General features: G+C 40.3%; 1 protein-coding gene across 3 annotated transcripts in view; it reads left to right on the top strand.

Annotated features, from left to right (window-relative positions):
• Positions 1 to 27,238, top strand: part of nbeab (neurobeachin b) — a 207,674-nt gene that overhangs the window by 63,156 nt on the left and 117,280 nt on the right. For all 3 annotated transcript variants that reach the window (XM_034113170.1, XM_034113171.1, XM_034113172.1), the window contains exons 5-16: positions 811 to 932; positions 2,826 to 2,952; positions 4,574 to 4,693; positions 6,285 to 6,431; positions 14,459 to 14,656; positions 14,776 to 14,909; positions 17,759 to 17,867; positions 19,267 to 19,419; positions 21,116 to 21,284; positions 25,793 to 25,872; positions 26,622 to 26,684; positions 27,068 to 27,165. In XM_034113170.1, the coding sequence (XP_033969061.1) occupies positions 811 to 932; positions 2,826 to 2,952; positions 4,574 to 4,693; positions 6,285 to 6,431; positions 14,459 to 14,656; positions 14,776 to 14,909; positions 17,759 to 17,867; positions 19,267 to 19,419; positions 21,116 to 21,284; positions 25,793 to 25,872; positions 26,622 to 26,684; positions 27,068 to 27,165 (1,520 nt within the window). The remainder of the gene's footprint in view (positions 1 to 810; positions 933 to 2,825; positions 2,953 to 4,573; positions 4,694 to 6,284; positions 6,432 to 14,458; positions 14,657 to 14,775; positions 14,910 to 17,758; positions 17,868 to 19,266; positions 19,420 to 21,115; positions 21,285 to 25,792; positions 25,873 to 26,621; positions 26,685 to 27,067; positions 27,166 to 27,238) is intronic.

The raw sequence follows: 27,238 nt of genomic DNA, 5'->3' as shown, positions 1-27,238 counted from the left end.
ATGTTACCTCTGTGTGTTGCAAGAAAACAAATAATTTAAAGGGTGTGTAGATGGGGGAAATGTTATAACCAACCTTGTGTAAGAAAGTTTGACACGGTTGTGTGACTAAATAAGATAGGTGCAGTTCAGAGCTGCTGATAGTTAAACTAAGGAGTTGACACATATAGAGAAAACCAAGATATGGTTAAGTAAATGTGTGGTGGGAGATTAAAATCCTGACAGGAGTGTTCTAAATGTTCATTACATTTAGATACTTTGCACCATGCCAAATCCTGTTGATTAAGTAGGTTTATGAGTTATCACAGTCATTTAATTAGATGTAATTTGTCACTGATAAAAAACACGTTTTAAACTTCTCGCTCTTAATCTTAGAGATTAATATTAATATTCCCCATATGCAAATAGGACCAGGGTCATAGTAGGATTTATTTAAAAGGCTGGACTCTTGGCATCATAAAAATATTCAGCATTAGCAGGAACTTTAATGCGATCAGTTGGCCAGTAACATTGTTGAGGTCACAATATATTCGCAATTGCCTCTCTGTCATTAAGTAAAACAATCATAATAATAATACAATAGAACATACACGTGTGTGACCTATGCAAATACTGTAGTTAATACATTTAAAGGAACCATAAACACATTTTGGATCTCTGGTAACACCTTGTTGTTGTGGTCCGACTCAAGTTGAGGTCTCCATAGTGGATCGTAATTTTACTTAAACTTCATTCATAAAGTAGCAGTGCTACTTTTGGAACATTTATCTCTAATCATGCATAATCGCCATCTGTTTGTGTTTTCTGTCCCAGGCCATTGCTTTACCTCCTATTGCCAAGTGGCCTTATCAGAATGGGTTTACATTCAATACCTGGTTCAGGATGGATCCCTTGAATAACATCAATGTTGACAAGGACAAACCATATCTCTACTGGTGAGTAAATAAGAACATACATCTCTGCTCCATGTCCCGGTGTCCTCAGTACGCTCCCAGCTCTCTCACTGAGGTGCTATGAGTCTGCATTATAACACCAGAGAGAAGAAAATTACACTTTCCTGTTTTTCATCAATCTAATTGCTTTAGCTGTGTATTAGAAATCACTCTCTCTCTGCAGAGACCTATAAAGCTACCAGCAGCTTTATTGACAAAGCAATATGCTGTCTGATACTGTGACCTGCAGTGATTTCTCCATCCACGCAGATTATGGTTGGAACTTGTTTTTCAAGGTTAAACTAGTTTTATAGGCGCTATTTTTCAACCCTTATGTAATGGGGTCTGGGAAATATTCTATTTTTTCCCCTCCAGGTAATGTTCATGTATTATAATAGAGAGAGGGGAATTAGGTGAGATTATTCCGATTAAAATCTATTGAAGCATGAACGGCTGCTACCTGCTGTCGCAGAGGTGGCCTGCTGCAGTGGGAGGCCCTGTGGAGGGATTCATTTAGATTTGAATATCTGCCATATGAGGCCCACATATCGGCTCTTGTGGGTAATTAGTGCTAAAATCAATAATCCAAAAGTGAAGTGATATTCAACTGCTGTTGTTTCTGTTTATGAGAGCAGCTTAGGGAGAACATCGCTGACTACAATGGGGCATATAAAAGATTTGTGGAAGGAAATGATAGAGAAAATGGATAATAAAGCTAGAGTTGGCTGACAAGTAAGACTGTTCATACTAATTGGTGAGAAAAAAACAGTTAGTTCTCGCTATCTGTTGGCTGCCATCGCTTTACCTGCATCACACAGATGGAACGAAAGAGTCTAATCACCTTGGAAGGACTTCTTCTGTATTTCTCTGATGTGTAACATCAAAAAAATAAAAAGAGGAATTGCCTGAGCTACGTTGTTAGTATTCATGCGACAGCCGTTCCTTACTGACAGAGTCACACAAAGGCAGAGATATGCCAAGCTAATCCTGTTTGTGCATTGCTCCGAAGGCCTCATGGCTCAGTGGCAGGGCATGTAGACAACACAAAAAGAGGATTTTATCTTCAGAAGCGGACCAAGGTTGCTTCTTTTTTCTCCTGATGTGTAATCACAAGCAGACTTGTTCAGCGGAGCGTCTTGGCTCAGCTAGGTGTGGGGCTCTGCGGCTCACTGCATGCACCTCACAATATTAAAGCCTGTGCTCTCTTTATCTGTCTAGTCAAAGGGGTCTGTTTGTTTAAGATGCTCCCAAAGGATGGAGCTGGTTGGGGCTTTGAAGATGGCTTTAGACCTAAATACTCTGGGGTTGTAGTGACTAACTGACAGAAGTGAAGGGCAAGAAAAGGAGGTAACTGCCGCAGCCATAGTCTGCTTAAATGGTATACAGAGTTGCATTTTCATAGTGCTGATTTTACATATGTTTTATCTCTGGATTCAAGAAGATCAAAGTAGAGGAATAAGATGCAGGTAGCATCACTGAAGTGTTATCATCCACTAAGCGTTTTTCTTGTGTCTTCATCTTTGTAGTTGTCACCATGCCAGCGCAGTTTGCAGTAGCTGCAGTCTCACCTCAGGCATTTTCATGTTCCAGCTGGTTAAGCGCAATATCATAATTCTCATAAGTATCGTAACAATTACCTGTCAATTACTCCTGCAAATTGCTTTGTGTCTGCCTAGCGCGAGGCATTCAAATATTATGTTGGCCCATATCTTATTATGCAGAGAGAAGCTGCTAGTTTCCTACAGTTATTGGTTTGTATGATAGCACAGTATTGTTGGTAAGGAAATATCCAAAGATATAAGTAGAGTCACAAAATGCCTTTAAACCTGCTTGTTAAATGAACTGGGTTTGCAACTCATGATGTGTATTGCAACTGAGCATGTTTCTGTTTTACAGCTTTCGGACCAGCAAGGGCATCGGGTACTCTGCACATTTTGTAGGGAACTGCTTGATCGTGACATCACTGAAGTCAAAAGGGAAAGGTTTCCAGCATTGTGTGAAGTATGACTTTCAGCCCAGGAAGGTAAGAGCAGCTTTGGCTTTTAACCATTTCAGCTGCTATACAACGTATCATTATGTTATTTGGACCTAAGTATTTTCAATTGAAGCAGCCGTCTTCCAAAACATGGGTAGTAGCTACTTCAAGTATATGCAAGTCACATCTGAACCTGAATTAGATTTTACCAACCACCAAATAACAGAAGTTCACATCATTTTGGCCTGTGCTGAGAGGAAAGCAATTAAGGCCTCAAAATGATTTAGAAAAACAAGAAATTACACACCTGTTTCGAAACACTCTGCATTTTTGGCTGCACATAGCGCTGACTCTTTGCCCAACACCTGTTCTTTTATGTGAATTACAAAGTTGTATGTCAACACATATACCTGAAGCGTTTACGACCCCCAGAGGAGCCTTAGAGGCTTAATTGGATGTAAATGTAGATGAGAAAATGAAACCTAATTTAGCATGAAATGTTAGTGTAGCGTAGTTGTCCCTGCAGAGCAGAATAACCGACTGAAACAATTAGAGCCTTGACATAACACCTGGGAACAAGCATCCATCCCACTGCTACTACCACCGAGCGCCTATCGTTTTGTAGAAGCTCTTGGAAGATAAAACATGTTGAATTAAGTTTTTAATTGATTTTGGGCTCAGACATCTGCGGATAAGTGCCGTTTTAAATTATCTGTGTGCAGCTTGCTCTCCTCCCTTCAGTCATGAATCCTCTTTTAACTGTCCTTACCTTTGTGTGTAGACGGCTGTAATTCCATTAGGCTGCTCACTACGCCCTTCGTGGGTCAAACTAATAAGCAGTGGCCTCACAGTCACATAGGAGATGGACAACCTATTGCCTGCTGCTGTGAGTGGTTGGCCTATATAACATGGCCAGTGCTCACACTATGAGCCTCTTGAATGTTTGAGGCTGTTCTCCGTTGACAGATTGCATCCATATATCGCTCCAGAGTTTCGACCTGGCACGTTTTGCCTTATGTAATGAATTGAATTAGTTATGGAAGAAAATCAAATAATTGAATACGCTATTCTTTTCCATTTATCATTTGAATTAAAATAAAGTTGAGGCGAAACACTCTGGCTGTGGAAGGGCTTTCAGTCTTTTAAGAAATATAAAACTACAAGTCAATTCACGTTTCCCTCTCCTGTCATAAGGCTGATTATAGTTAATGTCTCTTTTTTATTTGCACCTATTTGACATGAGATCTTATAAGGTTACATCTCCTATCTGTAAACCTGACCTGACTCAACTAGCTATAGTTAGTGTTTCATCTCGTAGTACTGACAGCCAGTGTTTGATGTGGCTTTTTGCAGACTGAAAAATGAGTTGTCTTGCTTCCTCTTACCCTTTTCTCTGATCTATTATTCAAAGTTTTCCACTGCAGTTTTAAAAAACATTAGATAGCAAACCTCACGGCCATGGCTTTGCAGTTATTCAAAGTTAAATCAGAATTTCACGCTTCTATACGAAACTAATAGGAGAGTAAAGCAGAAATGTTGGTGATGGAGCAACTTTGGTGATGTTTGTGACAAACTCTACAAACTACATCTCAGTTAAGTGAAGTCAAGCTAGTTAATGGACTTGTCCTGTTATTGAAACGTTTTAATGTGACTCTATTTTCCCCCTCAGTGGTACATGATCAGTATAGTTCACATCTACAGCCGCTGGAGGAACAGTGAAATCAGATGCTATGTTAACGGACAGCTCGTTTCTTATGGAGACATGGCATGGCACGTCAACACAAATGATGTAAGCACTTTTCTTTTACTCCTCCACACTACTGTCTGATGTTCCACTGGGTTTGATGTTCATTGGCACAGGTCCTCATACAATTTGTGACATACATACATCTTCAATAGTGCTCATTCAAGAAAATGAGTTTTACCACAGCAACATGGATTTCTCTCAGATATACGACTGGCATTTTGGTCTTAATTTGAATAACCATTTGTCACAGAGTTGCGCTAGAATAGAGAGTTGAAGATGGAATATTAAACAGATGTATTTATGTTGAGTGGCTGAATCTAAGCAGTGTAAATACCATCAGACTAAAGCATTCTGGTTTGAAATACATGTTATATTGAATTTGCATGTTTGAATGACTCTAAAAATAAAACCTGTTGTCACACATACAGTAGCTATTTTCAGAAATAAAAACCCATTTGCACTTGCTCCGAGGTGAGATGCATTTCATAAAATATTCCCCCACTTGTTAGCTTGTGATGGATAGGAGGAGGATTTTTCCTGTGATGTGTGCAAAAACAGATGCATCACAAAGACACAAGACATCAGACCACACAGCAAGAGATTACTCCATTCAACCAAATGAAGGACATGTAGAAATGTATTTGACGATGTGGCATACATAATCACATCACAACATACAATAAGGAAATAATATACACCTTAGTATCTTAACATTTCTCTTGATCTGGATTATTTAAATACACGTGCCACGGAGAGTAGAGCTGCAAACATTTTCTTCACAGAAAATATTGTAAACTGACATTTAGAATGTTGTTACATGCCGGGGGACTCTGGTAATATACAAATACCCTGAAAAAAGCCTTTTACATCTGGATAATTTGTATTTATCTTTGGCTATTCTCTCTCTAGTATTGGGGCTTTGATATTAAAACCTAAATGTTCCACTTTTTTGATATTATCTTCTATTATAGCATTGTCATTTGCCTCTTACTTAGATAATTGCTATTCTTCTGCTTTGCCAACCTTTGAAGTAGGACCAAAGCTTTGTCTTGGTCACGGTTTCACATTTTTGACAAAGCTTAGTTAGCATAATTGTGTGTGGTAAAGTGTATTTGTTTAAATCACATCACACATACATCAGATAAGATGGGCTTTTCTAAAATATGAGACGAGCTTGATCAGATTTTGAATACTCCAATAAACAGGTTTGATGTTTTTGTACCCTCTCAGTCCCACTTGTATAGGCCTTCATACTGTCTAGTTCAGCATTTGTTAATTAGCTGCTGCTGTTGTAAGTTATCCTTTTAATTTGATCCTGATTGCAATCACAGCACATATTCACTCTTTCACGCAGGTTATATTGAGGTTTCCTATCTTTGTAAATCAGAGACATTGTTTTCCTCTTCCCGATAGTGAAGTGTCAAGGTTGAAACTGAAACAACACATATGGTGATGTTATGTTGGATAAAAGTTATTGAAAATATAATAACTTGGAGAAAATATACACATTTGCATAATTAAATGTATTACTTCCCTCGGTTCAATTTAGCTTTGTCTGAATTTAGCATATTTTTCCTTTCGGTCTTAAAGTATAAAATTATAAAGCCTTTTTTCTTCTGTGTCCCTCTTTCAGAGTTATGATAAGTGCTTCCTCGGGTCCTCAGAGACAGCCGACGCTAACAGAGTATTCTGCGGGCAGCTAGGAGCCGTCTACGTGTTCAGTGAAGCCCTCAATCCAGCACAGATCTTTGCAATTCATCAGCTAGGACCAGGCTATAAGGTATGGACTTGAGGGGGACTGAGTTAGATTACATGTAAGCAGTCTGCATCATCTATCAATCTTTGAAATCAATGCCCATTGCTGCCCACCCCCATGTTACTTTCCCCTTGTGTCTCTCTCCCCGGAGCAATGCCTTTCCTCCTAGATGAACACTGCATAAATTACCTACTTTTGGGAAATAATAGCACAATACACAGAGGAGAGCAGCAGGCCATCTGAGGGGATAGAGTCCTGAGCCGACTTATATCAGCATGAGCAGGTGCAGCACTCCCAAGCTTCTTGACAAAGGGCAAACGATTGTGAATACAGAAAGATGCTGACCTACCCAGAGGGGGATTTAGCTGTGAATGTTAAGCACATGGTGACATAAATATTTGGTTAGCACATTTTCCTTATTGAAATTGTATTTATTTTATTAACTCATCTTGAAAGAGATACGGAGTGTGCCCTCAGCTTATTCTTAGTTTCAGAGTCTGCTCTCTCTCACTCTAACTGTCACACTTCCTGACACTCACAAACTGCTGCTGCCTTTCTTCACACTGTTAAGCTCTCCACTCTGTCACAAATGGAGGAATGACATGCACTGCCAAATCAGCTTTAAACACAGGATGTATCTCAGACAGTTTACACTATCTCTGTTTATTTGACCCCAGCTGGGTTTAAGCTCTAGCTTCACCCGCACTGTTACCTGCACATTTAAATGTATATTTAACCTTGTTCACATATCTGTATATATGTACATTCACCTGATCAGAGTTGAACTTATTTTTGTTATTTCTATTCTGTTAAAGGTCCCCTAATATACTATATTTCATCAATATAATATAGTTATATACAAAACATGTTTCTGAAGTGTTTGGCTCGAAATACCAAACAGATCGTGCATTGTAGCATCCCATAATCCCCTCTGTTACAGCCCTGTTTCAAAAGTGCTGATTCTGTGACTGTTACTTTAGATGAAAATAAGGAGCCACTCCCCACGCCCCTCTTGCCCCTTTCACACCGGCGCTTTTCCAGCTCCGGCTCGGAGCTGGAGCTGGAAAAGCGCCGGTTTTTCCTGTTCACACCGCAGCGGCGCCGCGTCATAGCCCCGGTATGCGGTTCACTTCCAGCTCCAAAACATTGTCGGTCTAGAGGCAAGAGCTTCGGAGCTATGACGCGGCGTCGCTTACGTCTCTCTTACGTCGAGGCGTGCAGGAAATTTGTACCTTACTTTGACCATCCGTTCGCTGTTATTGATCATTGTGGAGAGCAGGCAGACATTTTGTTTGTTATTATAGCAGCTATCGGATGGAATCAATACATGGGCTGCACAGGTTGTCATGTCCGACTATCACAAGTAGAATCATAATGAAAAATACGCCGGTAAAATATGCCTGTAGAAAACGGCTTAGCAAGTAGTCAGTTTAGCTTCGGTTGCTATGCTAACATCACCCATGTTATACCAGAGAAACTTTCATAACAGCGTTGTGATGCCAAACAGCGTCAATTCAGACTGACACACATTCACTTAAGGGGAACTGGGGATATGTATCAGCTGCTTGTGTGACAGTCAGACAGTGAATACTTTAGAGCCGTGTGAGCTAACCCGGAGCTAACGGGAGAATAAACTCCCGTGGAAGAGCAGCCAGCACTGCAGCGGTCGGTAAATGCCGCTGAAACACATTAATAAACAATGAACCACGGCACTCTGGAGAAAAGTATAAGGTTGGAGAAGTCGTTATTTAATTTAATCTGGCTTCGTATGATTAAAAGCAACACGATCATCGACCCGACGCAGTCCCCCCCCATTGTTGTTGTGAGCTCCGTTGGGGAGAAAATCAGCGATGTAAACAGTGACGTCATGATGCAGCAGCGGCAGCTGGGCGGTGTGAACAGAGCGGGAGCTGAAAAGGGAAACCGGAGCTGAAACAGAAAAGCTCTAGCTAGGAGCTAGAAAGGGAAAAGCGCTGGTGTGAAAGCCGCATCTGAGAGATATTTGGTTAAAAAGAACACAATGGTGCTCTAGGAGGAGACTCAGATGATAAGGTGTGTGGGGGGGGTTACCTTGGTTGGTTATTAGCTAATGGTTACACAAGCCAAAAAAACGTTATGACATCATAAGGTGGCCAAAATCTGATCAGCTCATTTTCAGACATGCTTTTATATAAATTGATCAGGACAAAAAGAAAGCGGGTAATTTTTCCTGAAACTTTCAGAATCTCTTAACGCAGAGGGGATGCATATTTATTTATGAAATACATGAAAAAGTGGATTTTGCATAATAGGTGACCTTTAATACATGTTTATTCTTATTTTGTATTTATTTAATTGTATTTCCTTTTTATTCCTTATTATCCTTTTTATTCCTTATTATCCCTGTGTATACTCCCATGTGTACTACCTGTGTTTTTCTCTTATTCTATTGCTGCCATAATTTATGAAATACTGATTTCAGTCTGGTCTATGGATGCCTTGAGATTCCCAGGTGGAGTCATTGTTTGGTATTTTTGCTAATGGTAGCTGACTTGCCGTTTACCTCGCTAATTGTGGTCCCAGACCTTGTATTAGAGAGGTAACACCACAGAGCAATCCCCCAGATTTCTGAAAGTAATGAAGAGCATGTCCAGGCGAGACAATTGCCCTCAATTGATGAAGCTGTGAATAGGCTTTGTAATGGTGAGGATGATAGAGCCAGCCAGGTGAGTTGGGGAGAAAAGGTCAGAGAGGTGTCAGGTCACTGATTGGTTGTTGTAATGGGAGTGCTGTCCAAGGCATTAGAGGCTTGTCTGCTTTAATTGAGAATGCAAGGCAGAGTCTGAGTTGCTACGGTATGTACATTGGGAGTTTCCTTATATCTGTTTCTACTCGGCTCAAATCCAGAGCCAGAGGAAAAAATAAAACCTCTGAGCTAATGCATGATTTATTTTCTGATCCGTGATCCTCTCATCCATGTTTGATGTCTGACATGCCTTGCTAACATACTGTGTTGAGTGTAACTGTAACTTTGGCGGTTAGTTGAAATGCAGAGATTATTGCTGCCCAGGGTTACGATTTCTACCGCACTCTATGATTTATGGTTTAAAATCTGACAGACCTGTAAGTAGAATCTGATCCCTGGGCTCTTCTCATATTGCTGTATGGAAATTGCACTCCAAACCAAGATGGACTCCTGGTTATTTCATTTGAAGTTTCAACTCATTTTGCTCTATATTGCCATTGTTTTTTGGCTCACTTGACATTGACATTTGTTGATAACATCAAGAGACAGGGTTGGTTCTATAGACACTGACAGAAGTGCGACAGTCATATTGGTCTGTCATTCATCACTGCTGTTTATCAGAGTTCATAAGATTTGGGGAAAGTCAAGGAAATTGTGGGCTGAGAGTCATACAAGGGAATTGCCTCACAACATAGTTAAAAGTGGATACTGGCATATATACTTATACAAATGTTTTTACTTTGGTGAATTAGTTATTTGTCCAGGTCTGGGTAATAGCATGATTTGGAGTTATAAAGTTAATCACAAAACACAACATATAAGTCAGCAAATTGACAAGTCAAGACAATTATGCCAATTACTTTATGTCCTCTTTTCAAATAATGCATTGAGGCTTTTATCTGTATTGCCCTCTATCATCATGCGTTCTACATGAGTCAGATTAGCCCATTGAATTTGTGCCAACACTGCTCTGCAGTATGCACCCCAGATTGCTGTAGATGAGACAGCTGCACAGTCCCGGTCCTCCCTGTCAGGGAAGACAAATGTTATCTCTGAGAAGAGGCCATCCAATAATACAATATTGATGTAGAACATTAGATGACAGGCTCACAGCCTTTGGAGATAGCATTCAGGCCAACACATACCTGCTAGGGATGCTCCGATCGATCGGCCGCCGTGCTCTCTAAAAATGCAGATCGCGAGAGCCGATCGCATGACGTAAAATTATGACTTAAAATACATGACACTTTTCTCTTTGCGCGGCAAAACAATCTCGCCAAAATGGCTTCACCAGTCTCGCAGTATTTTAAGGTGTCCGAAAATGACAATAAAATAGCGGTATGCAACGTGTGTGAAGCAGAAATCCTGCAGCTCCACCCGATGTGACGGACCGGTGAGCGGAGCAAAACACACACACTAAGAGTTAGACCTAACACACTCAGCTATTTTATCTACCTCTGGAACAAGCTAAACTAGTTATAAATATATTTATTCTTCACTGTCGGGTCACTCATTACTGGATCAGTGAGCTGCATGAGACGATACAGGCTGTCAGGAGGGAGAGAGAGAGGGAGAGAGGAAAAGAGAGCGCTTCCGCTCATTTCTCCCGTGTTATTATCCAAAGTGAATGTAAACTTGAATAATGTACTTCATTTGAATGTAATAACTATGTTGGTTGTTGTTTGTGGAAGCGCCAGTGTATGAGCCCCATTAACTGAGTTTTAAACATCACTTTAAATGGAAGATCCCCTTAGGCCCCGCCCACTCAATCGTATCGGCGATTGGTATCGGCCGATACTGATTCCGACGATCGGCCCCAAAATTGGCGATCGGAGCATCCCTAATACCTGCCAATGCTATTTCTAGAAAATAGGCAAAAGTCAATAGACATCTTCTTAGTCCTTTTTTACAATTACAAATGTTTGAACACTACCATACCATGGCTCCACTATATAGAATGTGTTAAAAGCAGTTTGATGTTGTTTTCATCTGCATCACATACAGATTTCGTAGATCATCGTATACATGAGTGAGACTTTTTAAAAGTAATTGCAGTCATGGGAAAATAGCAAAGCTGTTAAAAATCTCTCTGTCTTGCAATGATACATTTCCCTGGATGTGCAACTTAAACTGATCACTTCTCTTTGGTAGTTTAAACATTGAGTCAATACTGAGCACATTTTGTATCTGTATTGGATATTATGAATTATTTGAGAAAGATCTAATTGTGCATTGTTTAGTCTTGCTATGATGGCAGCAGCTGTAGCATTGGAGCATGGTAGTGTCTGCCTATTACTGTTAGGGAGTTGTTGTGATTCCCCTGGTCCACAACAGCCTTTGGCACTGGGAGAGAAAGAGGGCAGCTGTGCTTAAAATATTGTATGTGACTGGCTGACTTGTTGAAAGATACTGTAAAACTACAGGTTTGTTACAGTAGCCGTGAACCATGAGATAATTATGTTCACACTGCGGCAGGGCTCCCACTAAAGTGCAGGGCACTGGAGCTTGTTATTTCTTGTCAGTTGGGTTTCATGAGTAGGACCTTTTGAAGGATGTTAGAGACTACTTGATGAGATGCATGCTGCTGTGTGGACTTGATCATTGAAGATGAACAGAATACTTCTTATGCCTTATCATTGTGTGACTGGAAGAAGATACATCATTAAATGTGGTTCAACTCTCACAGCTTATGAAACTTCCTGGAAAAATGCTGCCAGGCAACAGATATAAAAACAGTAAATGTACATGGATTTTGACCAACATCGATTTGGAAAACGGATTAACTTGCCCAAAGTCAAATCTGAAACCTAGAGGATTAGGTTCTAGGATCAGAAAACGTAACATATTAATATTTAAAAAACATTCAAAACAAGATGATTTACATTTAGTGTTGTGCAATATTTCAAGCTGAAATATACAGTTTACTATTAAGAATAATGTGAATCACTTTATGTGTTATGTCAAAGCTTGCCACCTTCTTAAATGCTGCACTTAAATGCATTCAGAATATATTTCACAATGATTGTGCAATTGAAACTCTGAGTCAGCTTGCCTTTTTATCCACTTACTACCCTACTGAAAACAAGCAGTCCAGATTTAGATGCTTTTTAAGCAGATGCATGAACCCAGTTTGCTTGTGTTGCGTAACATACTGTATTTATCTACAGTCCCTTTCGGAGCAGATGGTTCTTTCCTCACTGTTACTTCAGCTTCTGTCTCTTGTTATTTTATCACCATCCACGAGTCGGAGAGGGATTAAAAAAACAAAAACATTTTTCTCATTCATTAATAATTCAACCTGCCTGATTAAAGGACTTAATTTCCTTATTAAGCATGTTCCATTCAGACTGCTTTGACAGATTAATTTACCTCATCTGTCCACAGTTAATTGATTGAGTAAATTAAGACCTGTCTGTTATTGATCAGCTGTTGGTTATATCTGCAATAATGAATGTGTTACTAAGCCACTGACTAATGGAGTTATTTTAACATAGTCATTCAATGGCTTCATATGTGTGTTAAGAACAAATACCATTTAAGTTACCAGTGTACGTATGTGTTACTGTCGTTAAGATTTGGAGATTTTAGCCACACTCGGTTCTGGGAAAATAATAAGAAAAAAGGTTTCCCAACTAAAGAAATTGACCTGAAAACCATGTAAAGTTAGAACAACAACTTGAAACATATTAATGTGTGGTGCTATTGGTTTTATAAATGTATCTCGACTTTGTTCACATTTCATGTGGCTATTCTCTCTCTCTGGTGAGAGCCAAAATTCAATAAAAAAATCTGATAAATCAATAGAATATTGATCTCAGCAGGTGTTACTGTAGCACACTGTTTTGACTCAAAGTCTGATTACTTTGGATGTAAGGGGACACAATCAATTACAGACTGCTTATCTTTATTTGTAGGTGTTTCGAGCCACACTTAGTAAACTCTTCTCATATTTTCACCTGTTCCGTTAGTGGAAAGTATTTGAACAGTAAATAAGAAAACATAATACCAAAAAATGATTCATCTTAATGTGTGCTAGGTAAGAGAGTGCAGTCATAGCACACTAAAGAGAACTCAGCAGTGACTGTTTGGTTCGGGATTGCTATGACAGGCTAGACTAGTAAATGTCTGGGTTACATTTAATGCAGTTAACAGTCCCCTCTGGTATTAAACAAACTTTTATCAGTCCCTGTTCCTTCTTATCCTTATGTTCAGCTGTAGAACTACAGACTACCATCCACTAGCCACAGAGATTAAAAGTGAAACAAAATTAAACCAGCCGAGAAAAGATTTGTACTTTCATATCATAACAATAAACTTGTATATGTCCCCTGTGCAATACAAAGATAAAATCAAATTTAAATGTGTGCACTGCAAAATAAAATGTGGTTTTTATTATATTTTATGCCTTTTTTATTGGAAACGGAATAACGGCCCCTGCCTCCTTCTTTCTTGCACCTTGAATGAAGCTTTTATTAGACAATGTAACTCTATACTGCTTCAATTAGCTACGTGCCCTGACAATAACTCGTGCTAAGTTGTAAATTGTTCTAAAAACGGTTTGCTTAAAAGCCTTTGCACAATTGCTTTGTGTTGTTGAAAGTAATTTACTCTAAAATGGCCCTAATATGCTCATTTTCTGGTTCATATTTGTATTTTGTGCCTCTATCTACTGTGACACGTTTTCATGCTTTAATGTTCAAAAAGCTCTTTATTTTTCTCATACTGCCTGTGCTGCAGCCCCTCTTTTCACCCTCAGTCTGAAACCAGAGCCCAGTCTGCTCTGATTGGTTAGCTGGCCCGGCTCTGTTGTGATTGGTCAACTGCTTAGAGATGTCCCGCCCCTTAGCCAATGTGTTGGAGCACTGGTCAATAGAAGCGCGAGTGTTACGTAGTGATGTCACTATGTTAGTGAAGTAAATCAAGGTGTCCAATCAAGGTGTTTAAGGAAGGGGGGTGTTATGTGGGAGAGAAGCTCCATATGGAAAGAACTTTGAGATTTGAGCTTTTGCAGACCATTTACATGCTCAAAAACCTATATAAGACACTACAGTACATAAAGGCAAAACCTCAATAGCATAACAGGGCCTCTTTAATTTACTCTGCACCAATAAATAAATCCTGCCCTCTTTAAACATGTCGTTGCTAATAAAAAAAAAAACACATCCTGTCATTTTTCATTCTTGAATGGATATTTTTTAATAAAGTTCTAATTAAAAGATAACGACAAAGAGACACTGATGTGGTGCAAGTGTAGAAAGGAGCTACGTGAATATCTTTATCTCTCCCTTTTTCTCACCCATTTTCTTCTCTCTCTTTTTTTTTCCAGAGCACTTTTAAGTTTAAGTCAGAGAGTGACATTCACTTAGCAGAGCATCACAAGCAGGTGTTGTATGACGCTAAGTTGGCCAGCTCCATCTCCTTCACCTATAACGCCAAGGCCACTGACGCCCAGCTCTGCCTGCAGTCCTCGCCTAAAGAAAATGCCTCCATCTTTGTGCACTCACCGCACGCCCTTATGCTACAGGTCAGTTGCTTTGCTCCAAGCCCATTCTTAACTCTGTGTCACCCTCATAGATTTTAATTAATTTCCGGTGCACGCATTTTGAATTGTCATTATTAAGGTTTATGTTATTATCCTCACAGGATGTAAAAGCCACAGGGACTCACTCCATCCACAGTGCCATCCACTCCATTGGTGGGATACAGGTGCTGTTCCCGCTCTTCGCTCAGCTGGACTACCATCAGCTGAATGATAGCCAGGTGGAACCCACTGTATGGTAAGAAGCACACATGTTGTTACAGCACAAAGTTATCTTACTTTTGGTAAATCTGAATGTATTAGATTCATTGAATTGCAGAAGACAAAAGGTCTGTTTGGAGTTCAATTTGATGGTATTTTGATCCTTAAAACACCTGAGGCCTGTACTACGAAGCCGGATTTTCGCTTAGCCGGCTGACTTCAGGGAAAACTTGGGCTTTCCGGTCCTACGACGCTGGTTCTCTTTTTAGCGGGCTAGATCTCCATGGTAACTTATGCTGAGCGGCTAACCTCCTCGGGAGGAGGTTAGGTTGCAGGCTAAGAGATCAACTCAGTGAAAGCACCGCCTGCTGACCAATCAGAGCTCCGTGTGCGGAGTTTAAAGCTATCAAGTCATATTACAGGATAGAGGAAATACAGAAAAACTGCCGTTGCAGGAAAGACGGCCGGCAAAAATCAACTGACTGTGTGAACGGGAAAATTAATAGAATATCCCCTCCCATCTTCAGAGCAATCTGACTATTATAACATTAGCGTTAAGAAAGCTTACTTAAATATCTGCCACAACATAGTAACATTAAGTACAGTCCGCGGCACTGTGAGTGCAGACGTCGATGTGTCCCATTATCATTCATATCATATCACATCATAATGTATCATATATTTCCTTATTTGAGTCAGCTTCTTGAGCCGTATCTGGCCGTGCAACACTCACAGTGTCACATACTGTATGCAGAAGTATTATTTTAAGCAACACATTAAGTTGACGAAACACTCGAGTCAAATGTAATTAAAGTCAGATCCACTCGTGTCTTGGACGGGGCAGTGATATCATAAACCTGTTAATGTACGCATTCAAACACTTTTTCTTTTACCAGCTGTATTCACCTTGCAGGTGCAGCTATGTGGCTTTTATCCTGGATAAAGTGTTTAAGTCATGGATGTTTAAAGTTTAACTTCTTCATATTTGACTAATATTAAAGTTCACTTTTCATTCAGGAAGTATGACGCTGCGCTGTCAGTACGCTTGTCCGTGTTTGAGATTGGTCGAACGCTCCAAATACCACCCCTTTCATGTGAACGCGCACCTAACTAGATAGGACACGGCTGGCTTGAGCGATCCACTTGATAACCAGCGTCGTAGTACAGTTTAGCGAGAGCGCGTATGTTTTGGATTGGGCCAACCGGCTAACTCAAACATATCCAGGTTAGGTTGAACCAGCTTCGTAGTACAGGCCTCTGAACCCTTTTAGTCTTGTATACAAGGATGTCATTGACTGATAGGGAGAAAGACTAAGAAGAGAAGCCTAAAGTAATATTAACAATCTTTTTTTAAATATCTATATAATTAGTCTGCTTAAAGGTGGGGCAGCATCAAAGATACAATGGGGTTTCTCCTAATTGGTATGTCATGTTGTGATATGATAACAGGCAGAAAAACATAACACAGAAATAGAAAGGAAATAGAACAAGACTACTGTATGTGTATGTCAGATCAATAATATGGTGATACAAGTGTTTCTGTATTACAAGTACTTAATCTTAATTATACTGTGTACATTAATTATTTATATTGGTACATAATAATGTATCCGAAATAAACCACTGCCTGCTTATAAAACCAGCCTTGGTCAAGCTGTAGTCCAGTTTTTATTATTATCTCTACTCTCTGGTTTGGACTCCTCTCATCCCTGTCGTCCTGAGCTGGTCAGTCCAAAGCTTCCCCACTGTGCCCTGGATGCAGTCTGAGCTGTGCTCTAATCCTATGTTAGTTTGAGGACAGCAGTAGCAGAGAGACGCGGGTGTGGCCACACAGCAGCTCAACCCCCTGATGCCCAAAGCTCTCTGCCTCTGTAGTCTCCTCTCCTCCCTCAATTCTGTCCCTGTTTCTCTCTCACTAGCATGTCAAGGGTCTTTTGCTCACAGTGTGTCATTCTCTGCCATACTTGCTTCGTCCTTGTCTTGGCTTTTCGATTGAGTCCTTCTAAAGCTTGTAGAGCTGAGCAATTCAAAGCCTCTGCAAACAATTCACTCTCTCAAATGCCAGTGGCTTTTCTCAACAGCATCCCGAAATAGAGATCACAAAAATGGTCCTTTTGATAAAACATCTCGTGTTACTCCAATCACGCCAATTCCAAACCAGCAGTGATATGAGTCGCCACTGTTCTGAACAATTGAAAGGTAGCTGTGTTTGCAGTGAAGTAACGGAGGCTAAACCAATAGCACACGGAGATCACTGTCACAATATTTTATCCATGGCTCAGTTATTGCTCATTTGGAGCAACAAGCTAGAAAGGAGCAACTGCAAACTAACAAGGTAGACAAACAAACACAGAGCAGAGCGAAGTTCACATTCACTGTATGAGTTCGTATGCAGTGTATGTGCAGTATCTATGGACCAGCCGGCACATGAGTGATTGTGTCCTTGTGATTGTTGGGCTTGAGCGGAGGCCACTAGAGGATGTGGGGGAAAGCCGATTAAGAAGTGTCACTGAGCACCACTGTCACTCAGCCAAATGCTTCAACTGGAAAGCTCTCCAACAAAGAAAAAAGCAACGTCTTCAGAGCACTGCCTTGCCCCCATGAACGCTTTTTTCTTACCTAACACACACCCTGGTTCAATTCGCCCCCCCCCAGACCACTCTCCCTAGAGAGACCCTCAGCGCGCCCAGGCTTTCTTCTCTTTCTTCTTCAAGAAGGATGAAAGTGTTGGGCTGGGGGTCCCAGCTGACTGCTGGCATCCTCTGAAATGACCTTGTTCATCCTGCTGCTGCTGTTTATAGAATAATTCCTTCAGCACCTAATGACTGTGTGAATAGATGAATGTTGTATTTCCTGTGTGACATGTTATGTCTTCCTGTTTTTCAGTGCCACTCTCCTGGCCTTTCTGGTTGAGCTGCTCAAGAGCTCTGTGGCCATGCAGGAGCAGATGCTGGGAGGGAAGGGCTTCTTGGTGATTGGATACCTGCTAGAGAAGGTGTGGCAGAGCCTCCCATTACGTATTGAAAATATTTCCTAACCTCAGTGACACATCACTTCACACTGTCATTTCTATATTAACCAATTTCCCCGCATCCATATAATATACCCATCACAGCATGTTTTGTGTCCCTTTGAACTGTGATTTGAAGTTTACTGTGATGAATAAGAGTTTTTTTTACTTACAAGCCCATCTGCTTTTGAAACCTCTTTTAACTTCCCCACTATCAAGGTGCTCTGTATCTTGCCTGCACTCTCCAAGGCCTGTCAACAGTCTGATCTCCCATCCCCTGTAGCAGAGTCCTGAATGTGTCTTTGAACTAAACAGAGCTAGAGGAAGAACTAATTCTCTTCCCCTTTCTCTCTTACCGCATCAATCTTTATTTACCCATTTTGTGATGCAGATCTAGCAGCTTGCAGGCCTCCCCAGTGTGTGGGCTCTTTCGGAGCTCTGAGAAATGACTCCACTTTGTCACTCAGTGAGTGGCCTGCCTGCTGGCTTCAGCTGCTGTTAACTAACAGCCAGACAGTCGGCATCTGAGAGCTGCGCTTTTTTATCTTTTTGCTTCCTTCCTGCTGCCAGGTTTCACGCTTCCACATATCATACCATCTGTTGATGATCTGTTTATGCCACACATACCCTCCCCCCAATGCCTTCATTTTCCTTCTCTTCTGCCCTCACCAAGTCCCCCACTGGGCAGAGGACAGGTTTCAGAAAGGGGTGGTAACAGTATACGTAAAGTGACATATCCTGCAAGTTTCTGCAATGTCAAGTTTCTGCAACGTTTCGTAATTTAGTTTCAATCTTGTTTTGAGGTTTAGTGAAAAAATAACTAAAAAGATCAATGTATCACTTATGCCAACCTGCTATCTGGCTGCAACAGAACATAAGAATAATCAACAGAACCAAGTCATCCTTTAAATGAGCCTACACAGATGGGAATTGACAAAACTTTCTTTTTTTTACTACAATGATATACCTGAACATATGTATAATATATCCTTTAATAAAAAAAAGCATACACTGTATGTTCAATACGCCTGTTAAATGATCTCCACATCACTCTATTTTATTCTATTAACATTTAACTACTTAATTCTCACTTAAGAAACATCAGATTAATACTGCTTAGATTTGCTTGATTGGTATTAAGGGACATGGCCGATATTTCCCCCTGTTATTGACCCCTTCTATCATTTACAGATGTATTTTTGTAACATTAAGGTGTTTACTACTGATGGATACTGCAAATAAACATTTCATTAACAGTTACTATGGGGTGTTGGTCTCATTATTAGTAAGTCAGTCAGAATCAGAAGAATATATACATGGTTAATGCAGAATAGGAGGGGAAATATTATTATTGTTTAACATGCCCTTGTGCTTCTTCCTACAGTCATCACGTGCACACATCACCAGGCCTGTATTGGAGCAATTCCTCTCCTTTGCTAAATATCTGGACAGCCTGGCACATGGGGCCCCCCTGCTGAAGCAGCTGTGTGACCACATCCTGTTCAATGCAGCCATTTGGATCCACACCCCTGCCAAGGTGAGCTCTCAGGGAATCCAGCCTCTAAGGGAAAAGTGTCCTGAGCCTTAGAGTTGAAGTGAATGCATATCAGGAGCTTTCAACCACAAAAGGCTAAAGTGTTCAGTGTTGATAGCTTGTATTACACTTATCAGTAGTCACAGTTTCAGTTTGGTAAGATTCTTGATGGCACTTGTGTTTGTGTAGGTGGAAACAAACAAAGTAGTGATGAAATATGCCTCAGATTTAAAAAAATAAATAATAATATCTACCCATGTTTTAATAATTTTTTTAACTAACATTTCAGAATCGGTTTTATTACCAAGTAGGTTGACACATACGAGGAATTTGCTTTGGTGTATGTGGTGCATACAATGACACAGAAAGAAGAATACGTAGCTAAACTAAATGAAATAAAAATAGGACTGTTATGACAGCCATTTAAAACAACTATTTTTAGACTATTATAACAAATAAACAATATTTACATATGACAAATATGATATACTGTATTTAAAGTGGAGAGCTGTGCTGATTTAAAAGAGGTCATGTGTTTATGAACAAAAGGAAAAATAAATAAAAAGTATTATTATGACTTGATGCTGTATTACCTTACCACAGTTTGGATTTGGTGCCCACATGACATTGACCCAGCCAGAGCCAAGTGTCTGAGCAGTGTAGTGGAGCTCATACCCCAGACATATTCTAACATGTATAAGTCATCACTTGCTTCCACTTTCCTGTCTTCAAAGTTTTTGAAATGTTCAAGAGCCTCCTTCTTTCCATTATATATAATGACCCATGGAAACTGGGATGAGGTATATCAAAGGAGTTGAGTTTGTGTGGCGAATGCATTTGCTTCAGGAATTCTGCTGATGGGCCGAACTATGAATAAATAAAAAGAGGAAATATATACAAAAGTGTCTCTAGGCTTGCCTGCAACACTCCTTCAAAATAGAGCGTAGAGAAAGAGAGAGGAAAATGAGAAAAAGCGTGAGATAATGAAATGGGTTAGACCGCTTTTAGCTACATCGGCACAGAGAGCTACCCTGGCTCTTTCCCTTAGGACATGCTACAAAGTCTATGTTTCCTCTGTTCCCATCCTCGAGCTGCACAGGGTATGGAGAGCCAGCTGTGTGAATGATGGGAGCATGCAATATATGAATTAATTAAGTGCGCCTACTGACCCTGTCCTAGTAGACAAATACGATTTTGTAAGTGCATTTTACTGTTCTGTTCTCATGGAAATAACATTACAAACAGCATGGCGATCACTTACTTCCAGTGTTAAATTTAAGTAGCCTGAAACCACATCACATCATGTTCACATTGTATAACCACACTGCCGCCTTTCATCATAATTCGTTTATATCATTCGACTTAATATCCTATAATTTATGACATAGGGGGAAAAGCTCTTGGTGCTTATAGCTAGAAGGGCTGTGGTGGGATTAAGGATTCTTGTCAGGTCTGTTGCTAATTACAGAGGAAATGCTAATCATCAATGAACAGAGTGGAGCAGCGATAATTGTGACATACTGTATAGGGTCATTGGCCATCCATACCATAAACCTGCAATGATAATCTGCTCCGTGTGCAATCCACCACAATTAATGTCTTTAGTTACTGTAGTATGCATTGTATACGTTTTTGGAGAATAATTACGCATTGCACTTAATAACATATATATGTGTGTGTGTCTGTGTTTCCACTCCAGGTACAGCTCTCTCTGTACACATACCTTTCTGCAGAGTTCATTGGCACGGCAACCATCTACAACACAATTCGTCGAGTGGGCACTGTGCTGCAGCTCATGCATACGCTAAAGTATTACCACTGGGCCGTCAACCCTGCAGACAGCAGCGGAATCACACCAAAGGGTCTCGGTGAGTATATTTACATTTCAAACTACGTTCTTTTGCTTCTTTTCGGTGTGGAATTCGATTTGTTTTGGGTTCTTGTCTATATAAACTGTTTCCCATTTATCTGAAGGCTCATCTGAGTGAAGCTCAGTGTTTTTGGAAAGGAAATCATTGGAAACCAATCACGATCATTGTGTGCAGTCACAAGCCTGCTATCAAAGTGCCTTCCTGAAATGGCAGCATCTCCCCCACATTTCAAATGACTCATCTCCACATGGAAGCACATGCCTGACAGCCGTTAGGACCATGGCCATCACAGGAGATGACAGTGAGGCAGACACACCACATCAATACTGTCATCCCACTGGGGTGCTGGGTGTGGGTGTCAGGCCTCTGAAACCGGGGCCAGTACTGTGACTGGTACCCTCTCTTTATGAGACAACAGCATGTCACAAAGCAGGCTGTGCTGAAAGCGAAAATGTCCTTGAACTGTCTTGTCCTTTTTGCTCACCATTATCTTTTCTAAAACGATCCGTGTTGTAGTATAGTGGTTGTTTCCTAATGGTCGCTGACTGAGACCTCAGTGTATGCCTCACCTCATGAAACCTACTCCTTGATGTACTGAACAGTCATGTGAGATTACTTCCAAACTTTTGTTTTCTTGAATTCCATCAACATTGTTAGTACCAGTAATGATCTTCATCTCAAGTGAACATGACGTTTATTATCACTGCAAGATGAAAATGGTTCTCAGTGTCAGAGTTGACTGGATGCAGCAGCATTTAAGCCTATTTATAAGCCTCATCAAGGCACCTGGCCTAGATTTATGATCTGCTAGAGCTGGGAGTGATCCTAATTGATTTCCCACTAATAGTGAAAGTGACCTCCAGAGTGAGGTTAGCTGGGATAATATGTGCACAGTGCACACACATTGGAAAGTTGGGTCAGTGCATGGGCTCCTCTATCAATGTTTCCCCCTGATTTTAATTTGTTCCTTATCCCATGTACTTACACAGTGCCAGGTCCCTTATCCCTTCTTACGCGGTGCTAGGAAACTTTACAAGACTTAATAAGTGATGAAAGCCCAACCTAAATACAGCTCATGCTCTAGGATGATGAGCTATATTTAGCTGGGGGGGGGAACTTTTCTCATGACTTTATTTCTATCACGTCCAATTCTTTTGACTCTCCTAGTACGTTTCCTTTTGCTTTCACTGCTGAAAATAATATATTTTAGTGTTAAAATCACTTGTTTGGGAAAAGCTGTTGCTATGTAGCATTAGGCAATGTAGTTTAGTTCTGCTTTTTATAGGAGCATCACAAGATCGAATAGTTTTATGATTTATTAGTCGTGGAGCGTCGGAGAGATCAACAGGGGTTATACAAAAAACACCAAAAGAAAATGCAGGAATGTTAATATAAATACCCTTTTGTTCTATGTGATATCTGGGCTGGGTGCTAGACAAATAAGTGTTTTGGGGTGACTGACCATGGTGCACTGCGAGAAACAACTGCTCTGAAGTCAGGAGACACAGCATCCAATGATGGCTTACTACAACTTTAAGATGGGTACAAAAAAGAGTCTAGACAGAGACAAATATAACAACTGTAGTTATCTGATAGTAAATAATTGACTTTGTATTTGATTTCAAAGACCTAGAGATTTATAAAGGATAAGTAAGAATCAATGCTCAACAAAACAGTTAATACTGTAGCTGTTACAAAAAATGTCTTTATTTACACACAGACTGTTTTTGTAGTATTTTGATGAAAACGCTTGATTTAATACACACTCACAGACATCTTGTTATAGTTTCAAAGACAAGATAAACACATATTGTACTCCATCAGTACATTAGCTATGCCCAACATTATCACTCCTTAAAGTAACATGCTAGTTTAGCTTTCCAAAAATATACCTCTCTCAAACGCAACTGAAGCTGATTGTTGTTAAAGTCTACAGATTGTAAAGGCCTGGCAAGAATTCTATTCCATATCTTGAAATGTATCCTCTTCTTGCTGTGGGTAATTTTCAGAGTGGGTCTGGTCCCACTGATGCAGCCAAGTATAGGCAAGTTTCCTCTCTGTCCTTCTCAACTGACAAACGACCAAACAAATACACATATAAAGAGGGAGAGAGCCAAGCAGATAATGAAGTGTTCAATTATAGGGAGACAGAGAACACATTTAAAATGGAGCTCCTCCAGCTACTCACTCTGTTTCTGGAAGTACCTCCCTTTCCCTAGGTCTTAATAGAGAGTGGTATCAAATTAAAGCCATGTATCATCCAGTTATACACAGAAACCCAGATGCCTATTGGTCAACTTCTCCTGGTCTGTGATATGTAGCCACAAGCCAACACATAATGTGTCTCAATCTCTATCACTCTCCCTTTGCCTCTGTCTATGCCTTGCTTCTTTAACTAAATAATAAGTAATGAGATGGGTGTCAGAGATGTTTGGTCAGTCACCAAGTTCCATTCAAGATGCATTTCAGGAAAGAATGAGCAGTGCCAAACATGTAGTTGCTTCAGAGGCTGATCGAGGCTTGAGAATGCTTTTTGTGCGTGTCTACTGTACATGCTGATCAATTCATCTGTTGTATTGACTGAGTTGACTTAAGTCAGGGAATGGTTTGGCTTGCTTCAGATTTACACCTGGGCAATCCACTGGATCAAATGAAGGTTAGTGGGAGCATTTGAACAGTTGTTGAGATAGGCGGAAGGCCATTCATGATTTATTCTTTCCATTCACTTTTTCCCTGTTTGTGTCTTATGAAATGTTTAGTCATTGCAGTTTAAAGTCAACATACTCCAAATGCTCACAACAGAGGAGTTTCAGCAGGCGATGCATATGTTAGTTACAACCTGAGATGCATTCTGGAAACCAATTAAAGCTGCTGTGATTAAAAATACTTGTTGCATTAGAGTATTTTATCAGCCGTTGTTTATTTAAAAGCACCCAGGGACTGAACACATAATTACTCTCGTTTTCTATTTAAATGCTTGCGCAAGTATAAGTATAAGGACACATGCTTTTTTGTGTGCCATGACTTTATTATCAGTAATAAGCCAAAATAAGATTCCTGCATTAATCACATGGACATCAATTATTTTTCAATAAACTCTTTCCCGTTATGCCCTTGGGAAGTGGGAAGTAAAGCAATATGGGAGTGAGAAACAAGAGCTGTGCAGAGCTGCTGAGGATAATTGGTTGTGAATAACTTGGATGCAGTGGCTGCGGTAATAATGTTCTTATCATCCCTTTCCTGTCAGCCTCTGTCCCTGCACTGGGTTTTCCTCTCGCTCTCTATTAATCAGTGTCGGGATGCAACCTCGGGGGGAGCTCATCATTGATTACGTTGACCGGCGGTTGGGCGAGCAGGATGGTCAGGTGTCTGTTGCCGGGGTATCTGTCATCATGGCCCTGTCCCCATTTCAAATGAACATGTGTCCAGACAAGGTGGAGGTTAGGGTTTATCAGAGGAGAGGAGAGGCATTGAGCTGAGTGACCAATTTCCCCTGAAAGGCTTTTGCTTCTGTCTTTGTCCCAGTCATTTAATACCTCTGCAAATCCAAAAATATGTTGTCAATGTGTCTATACCTGGCTGGTTGCAAAGGCCGAATAGAAATGTGCTGGGTTTTACAGCCAGAATAGAGCCTTTGTGCTGCAAAGAGAGTGCAGCTAATCTGGGGATTCATGTTTGTATTGTTATGAGTGGTAATGTATGCCATATCCTGCATTTTCTGGCGTGTGTGTGCCTGAAAAGCTCTCTGTTGTATTGATGTGCCTGTTGCTGCAGCCTATTAGTGTACTTACTCAGTGTACCTGCAGACACTTTTTGGTAAAAATCAGCATATTGAAAAGGATCTGAACCAGTCAAAATACCTTGCAAACCACACCAATACAGCATCAGCAGAAGCAGCCCTGTGATATGACATTTAATCAATGCCGTCTGTCATATTCCGTCATTCTTCTGTATTTGCACGACTTCCATACACCTGCTGACAGCATTCGGCCCGTCACTGGTGAATGAGTTTCATGACAGGGATGGATTGCAATGTGAGGCTAACTTCTGCAAGCCAAAGTGACCTTAAGTTGGCAGAGGCATTCTGGGTAGTTTTTAATGAGCTGTTGGCCAGAGTGATGGGCAGGTGTGACCTTGGGCTGGATGCCTTGGTTTGAGGGATAAACACATACTTCAAGGATGAATACATGTGGGTTGAATAATTGCGAATGTCTAATGCTGAATTTATGTAAAATATATTCTACAAATTGTAGAAACAATAGAAACACACATTCAGGGTAAATCCAGTGCACCAGCACCTAGCTAATGATACAGCAAAACATACTTTGAAGATTTCACTGTGTTTGAGTTTTTTACAGCTCAAAAAGAGAAATGTGTCATTATCAAAAACTTATATATATATAAAAGGAGGGTACTTTAGATCACAGACGAGACTGTACAATTTGAAGATATCTTATTTGGTTCCAATACTTTCTCAGATGTATTGCTTCTCTCTCCAACTACAGATGGTCCGAGGCCGACCCAGAAAGAAATAGTTTCTCTGCGGGCATTCATGCTTCTCTTCCTCAAGCAACTCATCCTGAAGGTATATCCCACCTGTCTTCATGCCTCGCAGAACCTCACACGATTTGATTTAGGCTGCACAGGGAAAATATGGAGAGTGTCAACCATCCCTGTTATCCTTAAGACGTTCTGCCGGGCTACTCCCCAATAAATTCACTGCTATTTCTTTTTTATGTCCTCTAAAAAGTATGTGCTTGGAATAAAACCAGTTGTGCTGAAACACGAAATGAATTCATTATTCAGTTTTGGTAATTTCTTGATCATTTATCTATTTGAAATAGGTTCCATCCATCAATATGACAACGTTAACCAACTTAAGTCATCACTTTTGACTTGAATTTCAAAATATGACTGGTGTTTTTCTTACTAAATAAGTTGAAGTACTTAATATATATTACTAACAATAAATGATATTCTAATCAAAACAAAATATGAGACATATGTAAGACCTTTTTCTTAAGTTTTATATTGAACTCTTTTCTCTAGTTTAAGTGTAACCGGGTTTTCTAGGCAGTAATTAAAGGGATTCTTAAATTGGACAGAAAACAGACTTGGCATGTACATACTGTCACCAAACCAAGCAAGCAAGTTATCTGGCTTTTCAATCTGTTTGGTTGTAGAAAAAACAAATCACACACCCACACTAAGCCCAAAAATGAAAAATCAGGAGGCCAGAACACTTAATGTGCTTGTATAATTTCAAGAATCACATTTTAACTTTACAACAAGGAAGAAGATTCAACATGTTTTTCTGTGTTTTTCTTCTTTCAGGATCGAGGTGTGAAGGAGGATGAGCTGCAGAGCATCCTGAACTATTTGTTAACAATGCATGAGGTACACGAGTCTATGTGCACCTAGTGAATTCAATTTATGTCAGTGGGCCACTTTACTGCTGCACTAAACCACAAGGTCACATTTTATTATCAGCAATATTTCTCTGGGATTTTTTTTTTCCTTAGCATTTAAACTTAGCAGCAAGATGAATGCATCATTCAACATATTTTCCATTGTGCATTAACCAGCCACGGCTCCTTGACTGTTGGAAGGTGTACCGGGGGCCCAGGTGTATTCTACAATTGCCTGGCACATGCACTGTGTTTTTGCTGCAGTTGCATTTACAGTCTGAACAAAGAACAAACACATAATTCTCTTTCTTCTCCTGCCCCCTTTTCTATTGTTCTATCCCTCATTGTCTTCCTCTCCTGGATTGTCTGCAGGATGAGAATCTGCATGATGTGTTGCAGCTGGTGGTAGCCCTCATGTCTGAGCACCCAGCCTCCATGATCCCTGCCTTTGACCAGAGAAATGGAATACGGTAAGCCTCCCAGGGGAAGACTCAATCCCTTTTCTATTTAAGCACCAAATGAAGAGGTGATTTCACAAAATAA

Source organism: Trematomus bernacchii, unplaced genomic scaffold, assembly GCF_902827165.1.
Source record: "Trematomus bernacchii unplaced genomic scaffold, fTreBer1.1, whole genome shotgun sequence".
NCBI lineage: Eukaryota > Metazoa > Chordata > Actinopteri > Perciformes > Nototheniidae > Trematomus > Trematomus bernacchii.
This window is presented reverse-complemented; position numbering and strand designations above follow the sequence as displayed.